At 37.3% G+C, this 21,839-nt stretch overlaps 4 protein-coding genes across 7 annotated transcripts; 2 read left to right on the top strand and 2 right to left on the bottom strand.

The window, feature by feature from the left end:
• Window positions 1-9,336: 9,336 nt before the first annotated feature.
• LOC118752240 (DNL-type zinc finger protein-like) lies at window positions 9,337-10,561 on the bottom strand. The gene has a single exon (XM_036487094.1). The coding sequence runs from the start codon at window positions 10,318-10,320 to the stop codon at window positions 9,793-9,795; it is 528 nt and encodes a 175-aa protein (XP_036342987.1). The 5' UTR covers window positions 10,321-10,561; the 3' UTR covers window positions 9,337-9,792.
• Window positions 10,562-11,405: 844 nt separating this feature from the next.
• On the bottom strand, window positions 11,406-15,089 carry LOC118752238 (PHD finger protein 12-like). Of its 2 annotated transcripts, XM_036487092.1 has the most exons (7): window positions 14,912-15,089; window positions 14,550-14,740; window positions 14,046-14,479; window positions 13,716-13,978; window positions 12,083-13,659; window positions 11,805-12,016; window positions 11,406-11,750 (listed from the first exon to the last, which is right to left on the bottom strand). In XM_036487092.1, the coding sequence occupies exons 1-6, from the start codon at window positions 14,951-14,953 to the stop codon at window positions 11,839-11,841; spliced, it is 2,685 nt and encodes an 894-aa protein (XP_036342985.1). In that variant the 5' UTR covers window positions 14,954-15,089; the 3' UTR covers window positions 11,406-11,750; window positions 11,805-11,838. The 2 variants fall into 2 exon arrangements, with proteins under 2 accessions (XP_036342985.1, XP_036342984.1); XM_036487091.1 differs by having other exon boundaries at window positions 11,727-12,016.
• A 1,995-nt stretch (window positions 15,090-17,084) lies between these two features.
• Window positions 17,085-17,986, top strand: LOC118752237. Its single transcript, XM_036487090.1, has one exon. The coding sequence runs from the start codon at window positions 17,349-17,351 to the stop codon at window positions 17,805-17,807; it is 459 nt and encodes a 152-aa protein (XP_036342983.1). The 5' UTR covers window positions 17,085-17,348; the 3' UTR covers window positions 17,808-17,986.
• Window positions 17,987-18,238: 252 nt separating this feature from the next.
• Window positions 18,239-21,570, top strand: LOC118752236 (inositol polyphosphate 5-phosphatase K-like). 3 transcript variants are annotated; one of them, XM_036487087.1, is made up of 2 exons: window positions 18,239-18,416; window positions 19,188-21,570. In XM_036487087.1, exons 1-2 carry the CDS (start codon window positions 18,397-18,399, stop codon window positions 20,665-20,667), a joined length of 1,500 nt encoding a protein of 499 aa, XP_036342980.1. In that variant the 5' UTR covers window positions 18,239-18,396; the 3' UTR covers window positions 20,668-21,570. The 3 variants fall into 3 exon arrangements, with proteins under 3 accessions (XP_036342980.1, XP_036342982.1, XP_036342981.1); XM_036487089.1 differs by lacking the exon at window positions 18,239-18,416 and adding an exon at window positions 18,721-19,080 and having other exon boundaries at window positions 19,191-21,570; XM_036487088.1 differs by lacking the exon at window positions 18,239-18,416 and adding an exon at window positions 18,724-19,080 and having other exon boundaries at window positions 19,188-21,569.
• Window positions 21,571-21,839: the final 269 nt, after the last annotated feature.

Genomic DNA, 21,839 nt, shown 5'->3' with positions numbered 1-21,839 from the left:
TAGGCCAAAAACATTGTTAAAAACACAAACTTGTAAGGCACTTTACTAGTAAACGAGCGATATATATGTACGCTGCGAAAAAAATCACATTAAATTAGTTAATCTCAATGATAAAATTAGGTTTTTAGTATAAGATTGTACTTAGAACTTATGTATTAAATATAATCTTAAGAATAATTAAAGGCAAACTTATGCACATTAAATAATAATTAAAAACATAAAACCGAAAATAATCAGCTGGTAATTGAATTTCTGTATTTAATTTTTCCTGGTGTTGGTGTCGAAAAAATTAAATCATGATCTAGGTAAACATTAGACACTCACAAGGGAGTTTTTCTAGAATATACATATCGTGATCATCAAAGCAAAAGGTCGTATTTAAAAATTTCGGAAACATGGTTTTCTAAACATTCCGTTAGTTGACTTTCACATACACACCTACACCGAAATTTAAATCCATATCTTAAAACATATGAGATTTATTTTCATCTTTAGAGCAGTTCCATATACGTGGTATTTAAAAAGTTTTTCGAGTTTCAAATTTTTTATATAGGACCTTGTGCGTTGAGGGTAACGATGTAAACTTTTTAACCACACTGTACAAGCGACAACGATTTTATACTTAAAATTTTTACGAATACTAGGCGTTGTAAAGGTTTTTTCTACATTACATAATGGGGGTGTACTCTAAGTCTTGCAAAACTCGTGCACGGGTTGCAAAGTTTACCCATTAGAAAAGGGTTTTGCATACTTTGGGAATACCCCTAATGTGCTCTATCATAGCAAACTCAAATTAATACATACATAATTTTCAAATGGAATAATATATTTTATTTTTTTAGTCCCCATACATACTATGTATGTATGTACATTAGGTGGTCCTTAAAACTCAAATGAATGACTTTTCAATCGGTAACACCACTATCATAGATATCACATATAAATCTTGGTCCCTATTGGAGACGGTTAAGGCGTGTCGCATATGGTGAAAGGCTCAGATTCTTTTATAATAATAATAATAATAGATCGGCGCTTACACATATGTTAGTGTTTGGCCGAGTCTCTCCTCAGATTCTTCTATGGAGACTCAAAAAATTAAAATTATTATTTTTTTTCATATAATACCCAAAAACAGTACTACCATAACGAAGATATTACATATAAATTTGGGTCCCGATTTGAGCCGATTAAGGTGATACTACTAAAGTCGAGGATATCACATATAAATTTTAGTCCCGATTGAAGACCGCTAAGACGTCGTCATAGGGTAATCTGAACTTCGTCCCCTGTGCTCCAAGCCTTAACCGAATTCAATCGGGACCAAAATTTATATGTAATACCTTCGGTAACGATAGCATAGATTTTGGGTATTAGACCAAAAAAATTAATTTTGCCCCTTGTGCGACACGTCTTAAAAATTTATATGTGATATCTTCGACTATAGTAGCATCGACGTAGAGGTTGAGGCTTAGGAAATCTGATGTAAAAATTTGCTCCCTACGTTTAAGGACCACCCTATTGTACATATATAGTGATACGATCTAGTATATTGAATATGTACATATTTATCTAAAATATGATAAACAAATTTAAAACTAACAGTCTTTATGGATGTATGTATGTATGGATTCATAAATGCTCTTTATCTTCATGAATTCAAAACTATTGAGTTTATATTGAAGAATATAGGAAATCGAATTAAAAAACAAGATTTCTACATATATTATTAAGCAAATAAAATTTGAAAGTAATATTTTAATAGAGTATAATATTTTGTTTTTATGACGATTTACGAAAAATAGGTAAAAAAAACTTTAATCAATACTTATTGAAACAAATAAAACAACACATTTAGAATTGTAATACTTGTACTAAAATCAAAGTATGTATAAATTTTATAACATGTTTTAAAAATTGCTAAATCGGGATTTACTCGAGCGTCATTTTGACTTATTGGATTTCGAAGATTATATAATGGATGGGAAGAAAAAAAGGTCATGTGATGTTTTTCCTTCCAGTGGTGGTAAGGATCTACAGGCTTCCAAAAAAAAAAAAAAAACAGGTATGTACATGGATTTACTTAAGCGCGTCAGATATTGATTTGCATGGTGGGGTTGGGCGTACGGAAGGGTCAAAAATGGGTGACAAAAAAATTTACTCGAGCGCGTCAAATATTCACAAGGGATATTAAATGGGCCTCCCATTCAATAATCTGAAGATTCAGATGTGACGGAAGCTCGTGGTGCTTCTTGAAGATGCAAAAAAAACGGCATTTGGATTTACTCGAGCGCGTCAGATTTTCATACAGAAGGTTCATCCCGATGACCTGGTCGTCCTGTTCCATAATCTGACGATTATATGGAGGGGTTTTCTTATTCTGACGATTTAAAAAATAATTTCGTTTCTAAAATGCACAGTCAACCAACATATATTATTGTAAACACTTATTATTTTATCCGTGCAACTATCATCATACAGCAAGTCCGGTTCGACTTGGTCGTCAATTTCATCTACATGTTTCCCATCTGTAACAAGAAGTAATTTACAATATGCTTTTTTACATATTAAGTGAAAAGTGTGTTATTATAGAATTCACAAGGTATTATACCTGAGTCCCCGAATAGTCCAACAAAGGATTTGATCCACAAAACACACAACTGCATTAAGAAAAAACCAATTTGACTTAACACATAATTATTTTAAGCGTTTATACCTGTGTCCTTGGGGCGCACTCGCTGAAACCGTATTCAAAAATATACAAAATTGGTTTTATTTCGATACTTCTTTAATAATGGAATTGCGCGATTGACCGAAATGTAAGCGAACAATAACCCAAATTTATTTTAATAATAATTCAAATTTAAAACGGGCTGGACTCGGACCACTATCTTGTTGCAGCCAAGATACGCACACCCGCCTCTGTGCAGCAAAAAATGTGCGCCCAAATATGCAAGGAAAGCTTAACGTCGAAAAGCTGCAATCACAACAGACAGCAGCGCTTTCGCTACTCGACTCTCACACCTGCTCTCGGAGAGCACACTTCAACAAACCGACATATGCGAGCAGTGGAACCACATTTCCCGCTCATTAAGTACCGCCGCCGAAGAAGTAGTCGGATTTCAGCGAGCCCGAAAGAACAACTGGTACGATGAGGAGTGTCAGGAAGCTGCAGATAAAAATGATGCCGCCTACAGGTCCACTCTGCGATCGGACGCAACGCGCGCTATGTGGGACCGCTATAGGGATCTGAAGAGGGAAGCGAGACGTATTTGCCGCAATAAGAGAGAGGTCGAAATACGTGAGTGCGAAGAGCTTGAAATGCTGGCCGACAGGAAGAATGCCCGAAAATTTTACCAGAGAGTTAGGCGACTTACGGAAGGTTTTAAGACCGGGGCGTATTCCTGTAAGAACAATAATGGCGACCTAGTAACTGATGTCCAGAGCGTACTTGAATTATGGAGGGAACACTTCCGCCCTACTAAATGGTAGCAGCACGGAAAGTTGTGGAGAAGAAGAACCCGAGCCCGCAGTCGACGATGACGGAGTCGACGTTCCACCGCCTGACTATGACGAGGTACGTATAGCAATAAGGCGGCTGAAAAACAACAAAGCTGCTGGAGCTGACAGCCTGCCAGCTGAGCTATTCAAGTACGGCGGCGAGGAGTTGATAAGGTGCATGCATCAACTCTTTTGCAGAATATGGTCAGATTAACGCATGCCCGACGACTGGAATTTAAGTATGCTCTGGCCAATCTACAAGAAAGGTGACCCCGCCATTCGCGCCAACTACCGCGGGATCAGCCTTCTAAGCATAGGTTACAAGGTATTATCGAGCGTATTGTGTGAAAGACTGAAGCCCACCGTCAATGAACTGATTGGGCCTTATCAGTGTGGCTTTAGACCTGGAAAATCCACCATAGACCAGGTATTTACAATACGCCAAATCTTCGAAAAGACCCGCGAGAAAAAGATCGACACTCACCACCTATTTGTCGACTTTAACCCTTCGTCTGACACATGAGTCCAGCCAGGCCTTTTCCCTTTTCAAATTACAAAAAAGGGTACTTTAAATATAGCTAGAGGCTTGAAATTTCAGGTAGCTTACTAAAGTTTAGTGAATTACCAATCTGTAAAAAATCGTGTTGGTATCATATATATAAAGCTAGATATATAGAGATGTTGATTAATACATCACATTCGTAACACATAGGTCTGGCTGGACCCTCATATATTCCTATGTAATTTTTACCTAAAATGAAGGAATGCAACCGTTTTTCAAAGTTTTATTTTGAATTTTTGAATTAGCATGGCAAGAGATGATTTGCATTTTTAACCGACTTCCAAAAAAGGAGGAGGTTATCAGTTCGTCGGAATATTTTTTTTATGTATCTTACCGCATAACTTTGGACCACGTCAACCGATAATTCTTTTTGCATCGGAAAGGTAGTACCTCAGAGGTGGTCCCATACTAATCTGGTTAAGATCCGATCAGTGGATCATGAGCGCTTGGCCTGTAGATGTGCAAACTGGTTTAATTTTTTCGAAAGGGGTTGCCACCTGTTAAATAATTTTACTCAAGTTATTTACTAATCAATGCCCTCAGATCCGCACCCTCCGTTCGATTTTCAAAACTGAGGTACCAAATTAAAGGGCTTAGGGTGTGGATGTTCAAGAAGGTTTTACTTTTTCGAAAAAAGTTTCCACCTGTTAAGAAATTGAGCTCAAATTAATTAATAAGTTAAATCAATTATTAAATATGGGTAGCAATCGAAATGGTTTTGAAAAGGTTTTATAACTTAACTATGTATAGGAGGGTTGCCACATGTAAAAAAAAATTATTCAATTTTAATTATGTAAAGGAATTTGGCAAGTGAATAAGGTATCGCTATATGGGTGTCATATAAAAGAGGTTTAAGAAGGTAGTAGTTTGGAAATATCTTGGATAGGGTTGCCACCTATTTAAGAAGTCTAATTGAGCTATTTTATACCCAAGTTATATGAAATATGAGCGATGGATGTCAAATGAAAGAGTTACAAGAAATTATTGGGGGGTTCACAACGGTGTCGTAAGTGTCATATTGTTGTATGTCGTAAACTTTAAAAGCACCACTGAGAAATGGTTTAGATTAATCATTAGGAATATTTTTAGAGGTTATTGAATAGGGTTTCACCTGTTTAAATAGTTTAATTAAATGTTGGCGTTTTCACGTCATGCGGGTTCACTAGTATATGTAGTTTTTTAAATGAGAATTGAAGTTGGTTTTTTTTCAAAAAATTACTTGTTACCTAAAATGATGTTACTCGGAGCTCGCTTGTGCTATGCTAATCCTCTCTTGACCACAGCGCTCAATTTTGCGATGGTGTTGAGGTCTGGGATTTGTGCTGACCACTTCATTACAAGAAAATTTTTCCCAAGCAGCCGGCGGTGTCGAATATTTTCAGAATCCTTTGGATCTCCGTCCTGCTGGCAAACAACTTCTTCCGCAGGGTTTGCGCTTTTGTCTACAAAGTCCGGCAAATTTGTTTGGAGGATATGTTCATTATACCTTTTATATTAACCCAAGACACTAAATGCCAGCAAGCAAAACATCCCACGCCATTAAGCTGCCACTTAAATTTTGTAAAAGTCACGAGAATTGGAGATTTTGCACTTAAAAGGGGTAATATGGTCCGATGGAACGAAAATTAATTGTTTCCAAAACGATAAAAAGGCATATTTTTGGGAAACACCTTATCAACATCTTCAAAAACACCATACAAAGAAAAACATGTAACATGGTGGCCAGCACAAATCCCAGACCTCAAAGCTATCGAAAAATTGAGCGCTGTGGTCAAGAGAGGATTAGCATAGCACAAGCGAGCTCCAGTAACATGAAAGAGCTTTGGAGGTGAGCAAAATTATAATGGGGTAATATTCCAAGCGAAATCATAGAAAACTCAGTAGAGAGCATTCCCGGACGTATGAAAATCGCTATTAAAAGCAAAGGAGTCTCCACAATCCTCTTGATATATACCTCCTAAAAGTTCAAAACTGAGTGAAGATAGTTGCCTTGCGTTTTTGCTGTGAATCACTTGTTAATTTTTCTGTTTACTGGGCTTTATACCCTAGATAATAAGGAAAAATTGCTGAAAATTTCAAAGCAATCCGCTTATTATTAAAAAAGTTATGTTACTGTAAGTAATAAAATGTCGAACATGCACCCGGTTTTGATCGCCAGTGTATTTAAATAATAAAATAAAAAAGAAAGCCCTTAAATTAAGTAAATATTTGAATAACATACAATAAATAAGTTTAATTGAACAAATGTTGCACATAATTTCTATATAAATTCATACAATTTGCATGTGGGTCCAGCCAGACTCATGCGTACCGAATGTGCCAATCGAAACATGTGTCTGACGGAGAGTTAAAGCCGCTTTTGACAGCACTAAAGGCCCGTCCACATACAACTTTGGCGTTGCGTTGGCGCTGGCGTCGCTTTGACAGCGGCGCGCGTAACGCCCGTGCTTGCTACAATGAACGCTTAGCACAGAATACTTTGGTCACTAAATTAACATACTAGCGGCTGATAAATCAAAATTTTTACATCAATAATTGCATTAAAAACTATATTTCTTGCCCGCATTTGATTAAAAATTAAAATTAAATCACATAATTTTGATTATTTAGAACAGCTGACGAACGACGCGCGCGAAAAGTTGAGAGTTGGCCATCTTCCTGCGTTGTGTTGGCGTTGGCGTTGCCCAACTTTGGTTATATGGAGACTTTCATATAAATACATGTATTCATAGTCAGCTGTCGAAGCGACGCCAACGCCAACGCAACGCCAAAGTTGTATGTAAACGGGCCTTAAAAGGAGTTGCCTATACGCCGCTATGTCTGAATTTGGCATCCCCTCAAAACTCATACGGCTGTGTAAAATGACGTTGAGCAATACCACCAGCTCCGTCAGAATTGGGAAAGACCTCTCCGAGCCGTTCGACACAAAACGGGGTTTCAGACAGGGCGACTCCCTTTCATGTGACTTCTTTAAAAAAATAAAATATATACCGGGTGACCGTGTAATTTTGTCAAAGATGAAGACAATAATGATAAAACATTAATACACTATATAGGTCAGTTCATATTAATGGACATAAAATGAGATCACTATCGATAAAATGAAAATCCTCAAGGGGAATTTATAATTTCAACGCATGGAATTTACATACATTTTTTTACTTTCAACCCCCGAATTGCTCGATTACTTCTATTTCTGCAGAATCGCCATTAGGTAAATTGCATTTCCAAAGATTTTTTTCAAAATAAATAGCGATGAGGGATATTTCACCCGCCGGTGATAAGAAATCGCAATCACCATAACGCACATCACTAATATTACTGTTCACAATCACGTGAAATAGAGATTGCGCCAATCGCGGTACCGCTAATCCGCTCTTTGCGATTTTGACTGAATCAGCTGTGTGCGTGACGTCATCTTGGTGCAATTGTTGATTGTGAGCATACGAAAAAACCAAATACCAATTTTAATATATGTGCGTTAGTTTTTCTGCGTGGTTTTAAATAATTATTGAGACATTACAAAGCAAAATGAAGTGCGCCGTGGCAAAGTGTAATAGTGAAAACAAAAGGAAAGCGTGCGATGTAAGTTTTTTTTCGGAAAAGTGGAAGCAGTTCTGCCGGCGAGGAAATGCATGAAGCACTTCACTAGTGAAGATATTGAAAATAATATTTTTAGTGCTGGTATGAGCTAAAGCACCAGTGGATAAGGTCGCCAGGCGCTAATTCAAGCTGTATCTTACCGCGCTGTTACGTACCTAATAAAAAACCGTCGCCAAATTATTATGCATTTAAAAGTTCAGCTATAAATTATGTTTTAGTTACCTAGAAGGGCTACATGTCCAAAGTTATTAGTACGTATTCCTAATTAATCAATCTTTGTATATTTATTGATTCCTGCAAAATTGGGCCATGTAATATTAAAATTAACACATTTTTCTGCATTGTTTACATATTTTAATAACCGTTTTGGCATTTCTCTCGCAATTGCACCAAGATGACGTCACGCAAAAATTACGCTCAAAAATCCTCTCTCATTGGCGCAATCTTGTATTCTATCATTCTTGGTATGTATGCGGAAAAAGAGTAACAAGGTGTTGGGAGTAGAGTACAATGCAAGGAGTACGTATTGAATGAAATGCGGCAAATACACTTGCGCTGGACTCTAGTACATACTTAAATTTAATATCCTAATATTATACATTACATTGAGCTCAATTGCCTTCCTGATTTCTTTTCGAACTCAACAGGACCTTTCTTTTTACATGCATCTAAGTGAATTGAAATAGATTATCAAAAAATTTGTATTGTTAAAAGATATGTACCCCGCAAACATATTCTGAGCGTTCAGAATATATGAGTCCGAAAGGTGTCCTAGGTAGGTAAAAAAATATGAGTTTCAAAAACAAACAATTTTTTACTCTTATATGAATCTTTTAGCATTCATATATGAGCCAAGTTATGAGCCAGCAACTTGTGCCAATATAAAAACAATAAAGATTTGAAATTTATATCTAAACTTGTTTATACAGAAATTGAAAATAATTAGAAAACAAAAAATGAACAAAATTTTGCTTCAGCTGCTGCTATTGAATGCATGTTGGAATGTGTATATGCATGTAAGAATGTATGTATGTTATTTGCAAGGACTTTTTGCGGAATGCCTTTGCAAATGTAGTGAGTTGAATAAGACTCAAAGAGCAACCTAAAATAAGAGTCCGAATGTAGCAATTTATGAGGCCGATAGGGGTCTCAAAAAGAGTCATATATGAGGCCAAAACTTGTTTTAAAAGAGTCCAAAATGAGCCGTATATGAGGCCAATAAGAGTCCAATATGACTCATATTGAGGCTCATTTGATGTATGAATGTAAGCTCATATAAGTCGACATTCGTAGGAAGGGAAACACACTCATATCGGACTCTTAAATGAGCTCATTATGAGCGTAATAGCCCCGAAATAGGCCTCCTTAAAGACTCATTTATGACTCCAAATGTTTGCTGGGATGCTCTCTGGTACATATGTATGTATGTATATACAATTACTACGTATGTATGTATAGAAGACTTAGCACTTCGAGTACTTATTAATAGTTCATTATATTTACGCGTACGCCACTGATATGCGAAAAACGTAAAAAACAACATCGATTAAAAAATAATATAATATGCATGAAAGCGTCCTAAATGTTTTTGGTTCCAAAAGTTATTTGAATATAAATTACACATACCGCGTATTTGACTACGCAGTTAAATAAAACGACTTATTTTCGTGTGACCTGTTTCAGTTGTTTTTTTATTTTATGGCTTGGTTTGGGGGCGTATAAAACCAGTAATTATTAATATCCTACAACTCAACGTTTACACACTTGTTCATAATTCAAATTAAAGTTAATTAAAGCGTTTATGACAATTATCACAATATACATATGTCTGTAATATATATTTGATTCCATTTGGAGAGTTGTGTGTGAAGCTCAGCTAATTTAAAGTCGGATTCCACCACCTTTTCCGGCCACGTGAGTGTTGTCAGCATATTCAATGAAATTGTGCTCTTGACGACGAAGGCGTCATCCATATTTGCCATTCTAATTTTGACAAATATACAAAAGGTTTTAAAATTCAGTTGTTAATTTTACATGACCGTGCTTTCGCAAAAAGACAATCATTAAAGTAGTTTGCGGGACAGTGCGGAACAGTAAAATCAAGAGTGTACATAGTTAGTTGTTGGCAGTTAAATTAATTCCCCTTTTTCGTTCACCTTGATGATCTTGATGCGATCACATCTCTCGGCTAGTACCTGATCAAAATTCTTGCCTTTGGTTTTGGCAAACCATCCAGAATGATCGGCTATTAAATGGTTCACAGAACAGCCGTCACATTGGAGGATCACCACGCCGCTTCTGTACGCTGCTTGTGACACCAGTTTACTGTTTCGTGTGTTGCACAATTTGCAGCGATAAACCAATTCAACTTTCCGCTCCATGCAACGTAAGCGTTTCAGGGTCGTTGGCGAAATCGAACCAGATGAGGATAAGGTGGATTCACCAAACTTTTTACCTGTAAACGTGGTTGCATCGAGAATGGATTTTGGTATTTTCAACGGTTCACAAGTTCTTTGATCGTTAATACTGCATTCTGGTGCTGGTGCAGCCGTGACAGCACCGTCCACTGGCTGTGCGATGTTGTAGAGGACATTCTGGCCGTGTTGCCGCACACTATTAAGTGTCCTCAAGCTAAAGAGGTTACGCAACGAATTCATTTTACACGCTCATCACGACGTATTTATGTACATATATTGCGAAAACCAAGTGAAACAAAATATTGCTGTCTAATTCTATTTGTTCATATGTATTATAGTTTGTGTTAATTAGAATTTATATTATTGGATACTGCGATGGAAACGACTAATGCTAAAAAGCTTGCTGCAAAATTGTTTATCATAGCTTTTGGCAGCTGGCAGCGGGTATCGAAACAGCTGAATGCTTCGTTGAAATTGATAAGGAATGTTAACGAAAGTAACAGGGCTGCCATTTCAACATTTACAGTGGCTACACACGAGGAACAAAATTTTTTTGATATTTTGCGAGCATGCTCGTGAACCACCCTACAAACGAGGAACATGCACCGCAAGCCGTGCTTGTGCGCGGATATGTTCGTTGTGCGTAGCCAGTGTTACATTTATTTTTTATAATCGCGGTAAGTCGGAGACAAGGCGAATTAATATAAGGTGATAGCAGGAGTACAAAAACAAAAATGTACATGTATTTTGTTTTTGCTTTGGCGGCATAAACTGTCAAAATCTGTAGGAGTGTGTGTAGAAATTCAAACAAAATTTTTCAATTTGATATCAGAAGCCGTGCGGCGAAACACATACACAAAATCAGCTGAGCTAGTAACACCACCTTATATAAATTCGTCTTGGTCGGAGACATATTGCATTATCGTGAGTTTCGCCCGAACCGGTTCGCTTTTTACCAAGAATGATAGAATTCTGGATCGTGAAATAGATGTTATGAGAACCTTTTTCTTTCATGGCAGAAATAAATGATTTCAAAAATTGCTTATTTTGAGCTTTAACCTTTGATAATTCTTCTTGTTGTTGTTTGCCCAAAAAAAGAAGTATACCGTTATACTCAGCTCAATCATCTCTATCGATTCCAATGTTTATTTTTTTTAAATTTGAGATTTGGAGCCCAACTGCATTTATGGCAAACTGTTAAATGAAATTGCCTTTGAATTTCAAATGAAATAATAATTTTTCTAAATTCGGATACAAGAGTAAGTAGTCATAATAGAAATATATTTTTTTTTTTTACTAAGCTTTATTAACGTCTATTTCGTAAAATATTTGTTGTTGTAAACGCTAAGCCGAGTCCACACATGTACGTAATGTGAAAATGTTGCCCAAGCCAGCGACGCATTTACACATATCGAAATATGTACATATGTAGGTATGTAAGAGCCAGAGTATTATTTTATTTAAAATACTAAATTTTATACTAAGAAATAAATACATACATACATATTTGTAGATAAAAACAATTACTCCTTCTTTACGCCTCACGAAATGTCTGTGCGAATATTAGATGTAAATCAATTAGTCTGCCAAGTGTGTTCCGATACTTCAGAAAAAATGCCCTTCATGTTTTAGATTAAAATAAGCGCTTGTTTCGTGTTGGAAGCAATATGCTGTAATTACTTATGAAAAAATCACTTGCAAAATTAAAACTTATTACAGCTAACCAAATTGTCGCTCCAACGACGTACAATAATAACACTAACCCTGACCGTTGTTGCTTGTTCCTACTTCAGGTATTGCGAAGACAAACGACAAGCACCCGAAACGTATTAAAGTACCATGTGTAAGGATAGCTGTACCTTCCCAAGCGCCAGCAACCATCGGCGGCTCAGAGATAAAAGTACATTTGCATTCAGGTTTCATTGGTGGTGCCATCCTGAAACAAACATGTATAAATTTCATAGAAATAACTTTTTAAATTTCCTATATATTTTATGCATACCTTGAATTTCGGTCAACAATGTAGTGTTGTCGCTGTATGCCACGTCGTTTATCCAAAATCTCTTGGACGCGTTTCTGTAACTCTACATCTTCGCTTTTAAGTTTTTTGGCTGGCGTAGGTCCATGGTCAGTGAAGTCGCATGAATACAGCTGTCCATTTACTTCTGTGCCATACTCAGAGTAGTTGATAAGTTCATACGTTTTGGTGAAGTCGTCGTAGAAAATTGTGGCATGCTTTGGGGAAATACGACAACAGTGCCCGATGAGAGAAAGATTCACATCAACAGAAGTCTGACCAGATCCAATATGCAAATTGCGATAGCGCATGAAAAATGAAGATTGCAATTCCAAATTGCTAAACCAGCGGTTGTCTTCAAGTATATCGCCAAGCGGAGTTAGAACGGCACGTGCGCGTACTTTACAGCGCATCAACTTCAGTTCAAGGCGCGTTGCTATTTCGTATGCTTTTTCGGCGTCAGTGCGTATGCGTGGTTTGTACTTCTGCTCTTCTTCGTCGGCAGCAACAATGGCAGCAGCAGTGGCTAGTGCTGGATGCAACTGCGGCAAATCGTCGTCTGTAGCTGTTTGATGTTGTGCCAAAATGGATGATGTCTCGCCAGTGAACATGATCGATAGTCGACGAACATCTTCTGGTGAGAGGATTTGCGATGGCAATATTTGTGGTGGATCAGATTGGGTAAGTTCTCGGATACGCTTTGCAGCCGTGCGATTTTGATATTGAACTACAATTTCGGGATGTTCTTGCACAAGTTGTTGTACGCGTTGAAAAGCTAATTTCTTTATTAAGTCCACATCTAAATAACGAAGCTCTGCATCTATTTCAACGTTGTATTTAGTATCTTCGTCTGTTTCTTCGTCATCTTCGATTTTTATTTTATCCACATCTGGTTGTTGAGATTGATTTGCGGATAATTTTTCTGCATCCTGATCGATTTTTACTTCTTCTTCGCTTTTTATGTGTATGTCTGAAACGCTGTTTTTTACAGATTCCCCGCGCTTGGCACGTTTTTTGTTACCTTTGCCCTTCTTGCCTTTTTCTTCATCTTCTGCTTTCTCTTTATCAGCAATATTGTGGCCACATTTTGACGCCTTCTCGGTATGTTTCTGGCCGTCAGTATTTTCCCTATTATCATCGTCCTCTTCTTCGCTACTGCTTAAGTCAGCTATTTGACCAAGTTCTTTCTGAATTTCACGTAATTTGGCTTTGGCACTTTGAAGTGCTTCCAAATCCTTAAAAACTGATTCAGCTACGCTCTCTTTAGATATTACTTCAGGTGAACTAGGAAGACACTTGCGCCGCTTGACTATGTCGTATCGTAAGGTTTCACGAAGTGATGGTAAGAGAGGTGGGGGATTTTCGTAGTGATACCTAACCATCGGAGGTATTTCAATGGTTTCGCGCGATTTTATTGGCACTTTGATGCGGAAGGGAGGATTACGCATGTGTACGCGTCTAAAGAATTCCATTTTAACCGACTCATGGTCGAAAGGTTGTGAAAATTTGTCCCACAGCCGAATGCGCTCAGTGGCTGAAATACTGCTCACAAGATGATTGTCCTAAAAATGTGTATATATGGTTATAATTTCAGTCTCATGGAAATTTATAGTCTCACAATGAAGTTCTCCACATGGTTTGGGCACATCCATAGGCCAGTTGGCAGAGCAGTCATCGGTGGATTCAGACAATCTTGATGAAAGTATAATGGACAGTAGTCACATGCTACAAGTGGCGCTTTCTTACATGACTTGCGGCAGTAAAAACAAGTCTTCGCTGGTAATGGCACCAGGCCTTGTGGATCTAGCTCATATGGTTTAGAATTACGGCGTACATTACTTGGTTTTTTATTGCCATTTCCATTTTTGCGGAGCGGTTCAACTGGAAACAAGTGCAAAAACTAATAATGCAAGAAATATAGCACTATTGACAAATGTTTTAAATGTACCCTTATCATTTCCAGGAAACTGTGAATGAATTTCCAGCTCCCGCGGTAGCTCAAATTGTTTCGGATTTAATATACTAGCAGCCTTGATGAGCTCATCTAGCGGTGTAGGTTTTTTATTTGGATCCAGTGCTCTTTGTATTCCCACTGGTAATTTTGATAAATATTTTTCCGTAGTGCTAATTTCACTACAAACCGATGCACGGCTGCTGCTGCGTTTTCGTAAGTTACGAAATTTAAATGGTGCCGATTCAGTCTCAATCGAAACTGAAGGGGTACTTGGCCGCGAATTATCTGTGCGTGCGGAAGCTGTTGTGCCAGAAACGCCACGTTCAACAGAGCTTGATTTAGATGGTGGAGTAGGTTTGAGTGTCATGCGACAGTTATGACATAACCACTGTCCGCTCGGTATATCTTCCTCCGTTAATGGCGGATCGCTATGGGAAATAATGCTCTAGCTATAACAAATGGTGTACATATGTGCACACATTTAACACGTGTACTTACTGACACTGCAAATGAAAGCTGGATGGACAACGATCGCAGCACAGAAGATCCCCACCTTCTTCGCAGGCATCGCAAAGGTCATGATTATGACCCCGACCTGGCCGCTTATAATATGGATGTTTTGTATTCACTGGACGCAATGTTATCTTTTCTTCTTCAGATGGCGGGGGTTTAATAAGCGTTTTAATTTGCTGTGTAAAAATAAATTCGTTATATTACCATAAGTTTATAAATATTCTATGTTAAAGTCAAATTATGGATATATACACATGGCAATTGTATGGCGTTCCAGCATCTGGATTTACATACTGGGACTCACAACTTTCACTACATTTCAGCTAATAGAGCATAGTTTGAATTACCTCCATAATGGGCAAATTCGGATCCACTACCACTTTCGACATGTCTACTATCTTTTAGCTACAAATTTGCCACAAAAACGTTGTTGATTTCTTGCAACAACCAATTTATTCCAAAGGATATTTTGCTGCAGTTATATTGTTTGACATTTGTTCAATTCGATGCTGCGGGAAGTGTGTTCAGTGAATTCTTGTAACCACAATGAGGGTTGTATTTGATAGTGCGTTTATTCTGACTGTTTATTCCACCATGTTCACTACTTTGTTCTTTTTCCAAGATATTAAAACATGTAATAGCGCTAATTTTTCTTAATTTAGGAAAAAATAGTTTTAATTAACTGGCAGTCACCACAGGATATATATCTTGATACATATGTCAGAATATAATTTGCCAATGGAGACCGCTCATTACTATCCAAGAGTAATATATGTATATCAGAGCTTGCCATCTATTGCCGGCAATTTGCAAGTGTGACAGCTACATACATCTTGATTTGCACGAAAACTTCGTGGCGGAAACGTTATTGATTTTTTTATGTTAAAGCAAATACTGAGACGGTTTCTATTGTGGTATGCGAGCTCTCGCTTGCATGATAAAAACATAACAAGGTAAAACCATTGGGAGGCAGTCTGACGTTTGCCAACAATATAATTTTAAAATCAAAACTCAAACTCACACACACATTCTCATTTTCAATCTCAAACAACAACAATTGTGAACAATTTAATTTTTTTATTTTCAATTTAATATGATTTTAAAATGTTGGCAAACGTCAGAAAAAAATCATGGCCGACGAAATGAGAGAATGAATTTACCTTGTAATGTTTTTATCATGCTCGCTTGCTTTCAACTGTCATTTTTGTTGTTTGACAGCTATGTTCTCATTTCACAGAATTCTTCAGAGTAGCAACCTCGTTTATTTTGGAGGCAAAAAGAAATTTCACGTAAGGATTCACCCAAAACCGTTTCTGGCGTATTTTTCTCTCTTTATGCAGATTTTCTCAAACTTTTAAGAGCCTGCAAGGCTTGAACCTTCTTGTTTGGCGTAATCGCCCCTCGGCAGGCAATGGCAAACCTCCGAGCATGATAAAAAAATATAGTAAGGTAGAACCGCTGAGAGTCACTTTTAAAATTATTGACGTTTCCAAACAATTTAATTTTTAAATTTACTCACAAACTCACACACACATTTTCATTTTCAATCTCAAGCAACAACGATTTCGAACAATTTCATTTTTTTATTTTCACTTTTATATGATTTTAAAATGTTGGCAAACTTCAAAAAAAAATCATGGCCGACAAATTGAGAGAACGGTTCTACCTAGCTATATTTTTATCATGCCTCCGAGTGTATCTCTGCCACGAAAAACAGCTTCTCATAAAAATACAATCGCCGTTCGGAGTCGGCATAAAACTGTAGGTCCCTCCCATTTGTGTGACAACATCAAGGCGCACGCCACAAATCGGAGGAGAAGCTCGGCCAAACACTAACATATGTGTAAGCGCCAATCTATTATTATTATTATTTCAGAAAAGGCCAAATAAATTTCTGAAAACGCCAAATGAATTTCAGAAAAAGTAACATGTATTTGAGAAAACCTTAAACGTATTTCAGAAAAGGGCAAATGTATTTCAGAAACGCTCAAATGTTTTTCAGAAAAGGTCAAATGTATTTCAGAAAAAGCCAAATGAAATTCAGAAAAACAAAATTGTAATTCAGGGAAGTTCAAATGGTTTTCAGGGCAAGTTGGAATACACTTGTGCTTTTATGAAATTCATTTGTGTTTTTCTGAAATACATTTGCCCTTTTCTGAAATACATTTCGACGCCTGGGTAAAAGATTTTCGTAAGCGTCATACGTACCTGCGTAACATACGACAATCTTTTACCCAGGCGACGATTTGTGTTTTTCTGAAAATCATTTGAGCTTTATTAAAATACAATTGTGTTTTTCTGAATTTTATTTGGCTTTTTCTGAAATACATATGAGCTTCTCTGAAATACATTTGAGCTTTTCTGAAATACATTTGTGTTTTTTATGAAATACATTTGTGCTTTTATGAAATTTATTTTGCTTTTACCGAAATACGTTTGTGTTGTTCTGAAATACTGTTAGAAAAGGTGTAGTTTTAGTCCGAGAAATTTGGGATTTCACCTAAATATTGCCACTGATATAACTTATATCTAGCGACCAAAAAGACAGCTGGACAGCAATAAACTTTATCCTGTGAAGACTGCCAGTAATAGGAAAAAATCAAACGAAAAAATAAAATGCTGCGACTATTGTGAACTTATCATGAAAAATTTACATCGACAACCCTAAGCAGTACTGAGTCAACAAAAGAATAGAATAAAAATAGAGCAATACTAAACTAAAAACGCAAAATAAATTGTCAATAGAAGCGAAATCAGTACAATACTTATTTGATTCAGTATAAAATGCTTTCGTTCTTCTCTAAGAAGAAGCCAGATTCACCGCCAGTAGAAGTAATTCAAGGTCCTGCGGATCCTACCCAATCTAATGAAAGCGGAGGTGGAGATGATTTCATTTTTGTAGAACGCAAGACTTCTGACAACGATCCTGCTAGGCTACCTACACAAGGTATGGGGATGTATCCACCGATGCCACCCACGTTTGGAATGGGTAAATTTCCGGGACCGCCTGTTTATCCATCGACATCAAGCGCGGCAAGCGGATGTGATACCACGGCGCCAGTCCCATATGTTCAGGGTATACCATTCGAACTGGCGCCCCAACTGAGTACAAAAAGTGACTTTGAAATAACACAATTGCAAGTAGACAGCATTTTAGCATTGCTGACGCGTCAAATGTCGGTGGACGAAAATGAAGAATACAATTTTGCATTGGAAAGGTCGATACAAAACGAGTGCTACTAATGTTTTCGGAGGACGCATGCATGTTGTTGATATCGCTTGTATAAAACAACGTATTTTTATTTTAATTATTATTTAGGTATAAGAAAACCCACGAAATAATAAAATTTAAAAAGCCGACAAAACGCATAATTATTAATGGAGGTGGGCTCCAAATATCTAGGTGGCTCCGGTAGTGTCGATTTGATTTTGTACGAAAAAAACAGCACATGATCAATATCGAGGCTATCAAAGACCATTCAATATTTCATTATTCCAAGATAAATTACTCCTTATGATTCCTTGGGTAAAACAAATTGGCATTTAAATTGGTTTGAACAAATCTTATCCCGGTATGCCATGAAGTATTGGTTACTCGAAACTTTTAAGAGCGGTTTCTTTCATTTACAAGCAACCCTACATTTTCAACAGCTGATGTTGACATTTCGGTCTCGTATGTCAAAAGAAAAAAATAGTTGTGTTCGTTTAGAAAGGTCAGAAACGAGCAAGCAACAAAATTCAGAGATTAAATTCTCCCAAAGAGAGAAACATAAACAGTTTTTCGGCATGGTGTATTGAGTACGCCTTGGTTTTTCGCGAAAAGGACTTTGCCATGCCGTTTGGAATAGTAGAGTAACTTAAAACGCAAAAAAAAAACAAAAAAAATTGCGAAAATATGTCGCATGGCGGTCAGAAAATCGAAAAAATTTGGTTTTTGTTCAAATTTTCCTTAAGCGGATATTTCGCTTGGTTGTTGTATCAGCATACAGATTTCCCAAAGAATTTATGGGGAGTGTTGCTGGAGTGACAGTCCTTGACCAGTTATAAATCTGGGTCGTTCCGGTTACGTAGACCAGACTGTCGTGGGAACGGTTGGTTTGTTAAACCGCTTGTGTGGTGTATTTCGCTCGTAATTATTTAATTTTCCAAACAAAAATTTGCCAAACACTGACCTAAGTAATAAAATATATATGTACAAACTTCTTTCATTAGCAAATCGCAACAAGATTGTACATTTTTAGGTTTAACGAAGTTCTTCCCATCACAAATTTGCAACATCCTCTACAAATGAAATGTCAAACTGCGCTCTCTTTATGCACGTTTTGTAAAACTTGTAAACCTTTTTTGTATTGCGAACAAAACTATTATTAATGTTTGTCTGTACATATGTACGTGATTTCATTTCACTAGCAATCTAAACAAAAACAACATTCCGCGCTTTGACCAGCTTTTGCAACCTATTTTTCGCCCAACCAAGAAATATTACTCACCTCCTTATAATATAGTGTAGACGAAGGTGAATCGAGGTGTTGACGCAATTTCAAAGCAGATCTACTAAAATTTAGGATATTAAGTTAATTTTTCACTTGATAATTAATCTGTCATCGTTTTTTGTTTACATAGCAGTGATATAACAATAATGTCAAGCTCGGCAAAGGCAGGCGATGTCCATGAATCGGTACCTGATTCGCAACAGCTGCCACAGCAACTATATGTGGAAACATTTTCGGTGTATGTGGTAACTTGGAATGTGGGCACTCGTTTCCCGGATAATATTTCTTTGCGGTCACTATTGGGACTTCAAGGTGTTGATGACGAAAAGGAACAAGTTTTGCCTGACATTTACGCCATTGGCTTACAAGAGGTGAACGTACAACCACAGCAACAAATGTTAGGTCTATTCAAGGAAGACCCGTGGACGCACAAAGTGAAAAAACTACTTCGGGATTTCGACTATGTGGTCATAAAAACTGAACAAATGCAAGGTTTATTACTTACATTGCTAGTGCGTCGGCCACATGTTCAGCATATGCGAGATATTGAGCCCGAGTTCACCCGAACGGGATTTGGCGGTATTTGGGGTAACAAAGGTGCAGTGAGCATTCGCTTTTCGTTATATGGTTGCGCTTTAACTTTTGTTGTGGCACACTTGGCTGCTCATGATCACCATTTGGATGAACGCATTGAAGACTATGAGCAGATTATGGAAAATCACCACTACCATGTACCACACTATCGCGAGATATACGACCACGATTATGTTTTTTGGTTTGGCGATCTTAATTTTCGTCTGATGGGTGATGACAGTCCAGCTGAAGTTTTGGCCAATGTTAAAAAGGAGGAAGTGATGTCTGAACTCATTCAACGCGATCAGTTGTTGCATGTGAGAACTAAGTTGCATAAAGCATTCCATCTAATGCATGAGCGCTTGCCTGCATTCCCACCGACTTTCAAATTTCACGAAGGTACATCGAATTACGATTTAAAGCGCCGACCTGCTTGGACGGACCGTATACTCTATGCTTTGCAACCGCTCAATAAACGCCCCGATGAAAGACTAGCCATCGAACAAAGATCATACAAGTCACATCCAGCCTATAACATAAGTGATCATAAACCAGTGAGCAGCGAATTCAGTATTAAACTTTATCCGAATTATCGAGCAACTTGCGTAACTTTCAAAGAAATCGCTGAGTGGCAAATCGGCGAGGAAAACATAGTGCAATATCTAAAGCCCAATGATTTTGAGGAACGAAATCACGACTGGATCGGTATTTATCGGGAAGACTTTGCTAGTCTGAGTGAATACATAGGGTATGAGTATGTCAATCAAGCCGAGTCACCACCATCGTCGCCGGAACCAAGGCAGGGTACCTTCGAAACACCCGGCACGCATCGGTCAGGTCGGCACCGTCATCGCAACCATGAACGCTTGCGCCGTCAGCAGTTACAGAATGAAGAAGACATTCGCCTCGATTTCTCCGATGACATCAACATGCGAAATGGCGAACGTTACTTATTAATTTACTTTCAAAATACTGGTTTACGTGGCGTCACCAGCGTGGCTGGTGTGAGCAATGTTTTTCGTGCAATTACGTCGTGAGCAATTCAAATCAGCCTTAAAAAAGGTTGACAATTGCGCTATTTATTAATTAACTTTATTGTTTTGTTTTACCAAGTTTTAGATTGTTTATTACACTACTAAAGTCATCTACACAGTCTGTATACATATACATACATGCATATATTTTGCTACAATTGGGGTATTCACACCTGCCTGGTTATCTGTTTAAAAATTATTATTCTCTATATTTTTGTTGTAAACCGAGTAAAAAACTGATAACCTGGCAGGTGTGGATACCTTAACTATATATGTACATTAGACTGCGCTTTAGTTGTATGGAGAACATTTTTCGTTAAGCTACAACGCAAGATCCCTAGAAATTTGATCTGGTAATAAAAACAAGCTCTGCGAAGAATTTTTAAAATCGGATAACGGAAAGACGTGTCTGAACGCTCCTAAAGTTCAGATTTTCATGCAATTTTTCACAATGTGGTTAAAATTGCCTATAAGTCAGTGGGAAATTTAATATCTTTTAATGGAACTTGAACTTGTTTTGTCCCCCAATGTCAAATACGGCTACAATATTTTTAAACCTTCGCAACTTTTAAAGTTATTGAGGGTTTTCGCACGTAAAATTAAAATTTTTTAGGATTACTGATGTTACAAATCCTACAAAGCAAGAAAGCAAGACTCCCCCAGAAATGTTCATTTGGTCATAAAAAATCGGATAACGGAAAGACGTGCCTCAAAGGCCCTAAAGTTCAGCAAACTCATGGAATTTTTCACAAAGCAGTTAAAATTGCCTATAAGTCAGTGGGAAATTTAATATGTTATAATGGATCTTGTTGGGTAGGTACGAAGAAAAAAATGTAGTAGCGAATTTGACACGTAGATCATGGATCCACAGTCTTGCCCCTAAATTTCATACGGGAACATTCCGCCATCCTGGATTTTATGTTTTTTTGGGGGTTTTGTGCGATTTGCAAGCTTATTTTGAATTTTTCGAACAAAAGGGCTGTATACACATTTGTAGAGAATTTCATTTTTTTCTCCGTACCAATTTGATCTAAATTTACTGGGCTAAAATTTAACTTCTGAAATCCTAGAAAGTTGTAATTTTACGTGGAAAAAAACCTCAATAACTTTAAAAGTTGCGAAAGTTGAAAAATATTGTTGCCATTTTTGACATCGGGAGAAAAAACTACATCAAA

The sequence above is a fragment of the Rhagoletis pomonella genome, unplaced genomic scaffold (genome assembly GCF_013731165.1).
Source record: "Rhagoletis pomonella isolate Grant_MI unplaced genomic scaffold, Rhpom_1.0 Rhpom_scaffold_01336, whole genome shotgun sequence".
In the NCBI taxonomy this organism is placed as follows: Eukaryota; Metazoa; Arthropoda; class Insecta; order Diptera; family Tephritidae; genus Rhagoletis; species Rhagoletis pomonella.
Note: the sequence above shows the minus strand (reverse complement) of the source record. Positions and strands in the feature narration are given on the sequence as shown.

Bases quoted from the DNA above. Each gene is read 5' to 3' on its own strand.
- LOC118752240 (XM_036487094.1), bottom strand. From the start codon at position 10,320: ATGAATTCGTTGCGTAACCTCTTTAGCTTGAGGACACTTAATAGTGTG.
- LOC118752238 (XM_036487092.1), bottom strand. From the start codon at position 14,953: ATGTCGAAAGTGGTAGTGGATCCGAATTTGCCCATTATGGAG. The intron at 14,741-14,911 runs GTAATTCAAACT...ATTTTTACACAG, and splicing joins CGAATTTGCCCATTATGGAG to CAAATTAAAACGCTTATTAA. The intron at 14,480-14,549 runs GTAAGTACACGT...TATTTCCCATAG, and splicing joins AGCTTTCATTTGCAGTGTCA to CGATCCGCCATTAACGGAGG.
- LOC118752237 (XM_036487090.1), top strand. From the start codon at position 17,349: ATGCTTTCGTTCTTCTCTAAGAAGAAGCCAGATTCACCGCCAGTAGAA.
- LOC118752236 (XM_036487087.1), top strand. From the start codon at position 18,397: ATGCCGTTTGGAATAGTAGA. The intron at 18,417-19,187 runs GTAACTTAAAAC...TTGTTTACATAG, and splicing joins ATGCCGTTTGGAATAGTAGA to CAGTGATATAACAATAATGT.